Source organism: Magallana gigas, chromosome 7, assembly GCF_963853765.1.
Source record: "Magallana gigas chromosome 7, xbMagGiga1.1, whole genome shotgun sequence".
Taxonomy (NCBI): Eukaryota; Metazoa; Mollusca; class Bivalvia; order Ostreida; family Ostreidae; genus Magallana; species Magallana gigas.
This window is the reverse complement of record NC_088859.1, coordinates 12,519,220-12,522,784: the sequence shown is the minus strand read 5'-3', so window position 1 is coordinate 12,522,784 and position 3,565 is coordinate 12,519,220. Positions and strand designations below refer to the sequence as shown.

Here is a 3,565-nt window from a genome sequence, read left to right as displayed (position 1 = left end):
TAAGTGAAGGGGATTCAATTTTGTTCAAATGAAGGGCCCCACCCTCTTTCAAGGGGAGATAATTTAGAATTATTGTAAAAATGTTGGTATTTTTCAAAGAATATTTGGCCAGAAAAGCTGTAACTTGTGTGAAGGCATCCTCAGGTAGTGTAAATTTAAGTTTGTTCAAATCATGGTCCCCGGGGGTAGGGTGGGATGAATTTTTACATTAGAATATATATAGAAAATCTATAAAAATCTTCTCAAATACTATTTGGCCAGAAAAGCTTAAACTTAAATGTGTGGAGGCATCCTCAGATAGTGAAGATTCGACAAGTTTGTTAAAATCATGGTCCCGGGGGGTAGGGTGGGGCCACAATGGGGGGATGGATTTTTACATTAGAATATATAAAGAAAATCTATAAAAATCTTCTTCTCAGAAGCTATTTGGCCAGAAAAGCTTAAACTTGTAAGGAGGCATCCTCAGGTAGTGTAGATTCAAGTTTGTTCAAATTATGGTCCCCGGGGTTAGGGTGGGGCCACAATGGGGAAATGAATTTTTTCATAGGAATATATAGAGAAAATCTATAAAAATCTTCTTCTCAAATACTATTTAGCCAGAAAAGCTTAAACTTGTAAGGAGTCATCCTCAGATAGTGAAGATTCGACAAGTTTGTTAAAATCATGGTCCCGGGGGGTAGGGTGGGGCCACAATGGGGGGATGGATTTTTACATTAGAATATATAAAGAAAATCTATAAAAATCTTCTTCTCGGAAGCTATTTGGCCAGAAAAGCTTAAACTTGTAAGGAGGCATCCTCAGGTAGTGTAGATTCAAGTTTGTTCAAATTATGGTCCCCAAACTCAAAAACTATTTGGCCAGAAAAGCATAAACTTGTGTGGAGGCTTTGAGATTACAAGTTACAAGTTTGTTCTATAAAAAGTGGGGAGAAAATCTTTAAAAATATATTAGGTCAGAAAAGTGATAAATTCTGAGACTGAGCGGTCTTGAAGGGGAGAAAAATTGTCTGCACAAGGATTTTCACAGAATTGCTATGACCTTAACTTTTGACATAGAAACTCCAAGGCCTCTACACAAACTTTACACAAAAGCACTCTTTATATTAAATATGAGTCAGATAGGCCTAAGGGGAGAGAATATATGGTCCGAATAAGGATATTTCATAGAAGTCTAATGTGACCTTGACCTAAAACTTGTTCAAGGTCACTATAACCATTTACCCAAATGCACTCTTTGTGGTGACAAGGGGAGAAAAAAGGCATGTAATTAAGGTGTTAAACGGGTTACTGTCGTATCGCCCCAAAGCCATAGCGCCCCATGCACGAGCGCCCCAATTTTTTTTTTAGAGCGCCCCAATTACGTTCACAAGCGCCCCAAATGTATTCACGAGCGCCCCAAAGTAAAATTATCATTATACCTTACGTCTTGGAAAATTTGCACGAGAGCCCCAAATTGGATTTTCCAATATTGTACTAAAATCGGGATCGTTTTCACGAGCGCCCCAAAATGATTATCCTGATTATGTCTTTCTGCATTGAATCTTGTTGGATTATTTTCTTACGAACGTGCCCTGAAGTTGCCTACGATTTGTAAGAAAAGTATCTTATGATTAGAAAATCATTTCCACGAGCGCCCCAAAATAACTTTTAACTTTGCTCTCAAATCAGCTTTCTATGTTGCTATAAAGTTAATACATGTATTTGACTACATGTGTAATAAATATTTGAAACCTGATTTTGCTTTAAAATGTATGTTGGAGAATCTCACTTTTACGTTAAATAAGCATCATTTACACGAACGCCCCCCAAATGAGATTATTCTATTTTGAACTTAAAACAACGTTGGTGTGTGAGTCCCCAAGTTTGGATTAATTTCACGAGCGCCCCAAAATGGTTTTGTTTATTAGTTCTTATTTCTCTTCGATGGAATCTCATTAAACTTGCACATTATTATTCCGAGCGCCCCAAAATACATAACTCAATGATGTAAAAATTTAATCATGAAAAAAAAGCAACATTTGGGGCGCTCGTGACATACATTTGGGGCGCTCGTGAATTGTACTTGGGGCGCACCAAGAAAAATTTGGGGCGCTCGTGCATGGGGCGCTTTGGCTTTGGGGCGAAGTGACCAGCACCCTGTTAAACATACAAATTATTTTTAATATGGTCTCTTTTTTTTTCAAGTGATGTTTACTTGTTCTTTGTCAACATGCACAGCTTCGTGTATTTTAGATAAGCCCCAAAAGAGTCTGAATTCAAAGGAAGCTTCATAAATGGGCCAAGTAGGTTCAAAGGGTTTAACATAAATTTACATAATGCTCAAAGATTTAAAGCTCGGCCATAATGGGGAACAAAAGATCAAGTCAAGGTGATTCAATAATGCCCTTCCGTACGTTCCTTGAGACTGACACAAATTATCAACCTTAAAATATATTAAGTTTTATATTTCTTGTAGAGAATCATTTTGAAACAAAACATGCCTGAAGTTTTGTTTACATACATGTATTTTTAATGTACCGGTAATGCTAAATACATACATGTACATTCATTTAAAACATTCAAAGTTGATACTTAATGATAGATCACAAAATCATGTGTACATAAGTACAATGCACAAGTTATACATGTACTATTACAGTATTACTAACTAATTTCTGCCAATAGCCATTTATAATACATGTACACATGCATATATCATGCAGCTTGAATGATATTTATTTCCACGAATAGCCATTCAATTAACACTGTCTGCTTAGAGTTGTGGTCCCATTTGGCATTTCTGTTACTGTCATTACTTTTATTTTCAATAAATTATCCACCAGCTGGTCTGCACGAGTACATTCAAAGTTCATGGTGACCCGAAATCAAAATCCAGTGTTTCAGGCAATCTGTCATCATGCCAGTGGATTTGCATGTATTGTCACATTCAGTAAGTGCATGTCATTCAAAGGACGGTAGTTCTTTTCGTTCACTGGCTGCTTCTCTATCTCATCAAGGGTTTCAAAGCCATCTATTACTTTCCCAAATATTGTGTACTTCAAGTCCAAATGTGGCTGCTTGGCATAAGTAATAAAGAACTGAGAACCATTGGAGTCGGGACCGTTGTTGGCCATAGATACCACACCCCTAACGTTGTGTTTTAAGGTATCTGAGAGTTCATCTTCAAACTTATCTCCCCAGATGCTGTTTCCTCCTTTTCCAGTTCCAGTGGGATCCCCTGTTTGGAGCATAAAACCTTTTATATTTCTGTGAAACACACATCCATTGTAGTAATCGCTTGCACAAAGGGCCAGGAAGTTTTCACAACTTTTGGGACATTGCTCACAAAACAATTCCAGTTTTATATCACCATAGTCTGTGTGTAGCGTTACTGCCATTATTCGCAAACGCACACCTTGCGTTGTCTTTATTTACCCAATTCCTGATTCGAAACTAATATACCGTGTATACACAAAGTGTCTAAATTTTTAATTAAACAATTTTGCGAAAGTGTCGCAAATGAAATGTGATATTTAATTATAGATAAAGATGGATTGTGATAATTTCAATTCTTTGACGCACTTTTT

At 36.9% G+C, this 3,565-nt stretch overlaps 1 protein-coding gene across 1 annotated transcript; it reads right to left on the bottom strand.

The window, feature by feature from the left end:
• Positions 1-2,485: 2,485 nt before the first annotated feature.
• On the bottom strand, positions 2,486-3,433 carry LOC105323133 (peptidyl-prolyl cis-trans isomerase-like 3). The gene has a single exon (XM_011422099.4). The coding sequence runs from the start codon at positions 3,374-3,376 to the stop codon at positions 2,894-2,896; it is 483 nt and encodes a 160-aa protein (XP_011420401.1). The 5' UTR covers positions 3,377-3,433; the 3' UTR covers positions 2,486-2,893.
• Positions 3,434-3,565: the final 132 nt, after the last annotated feature.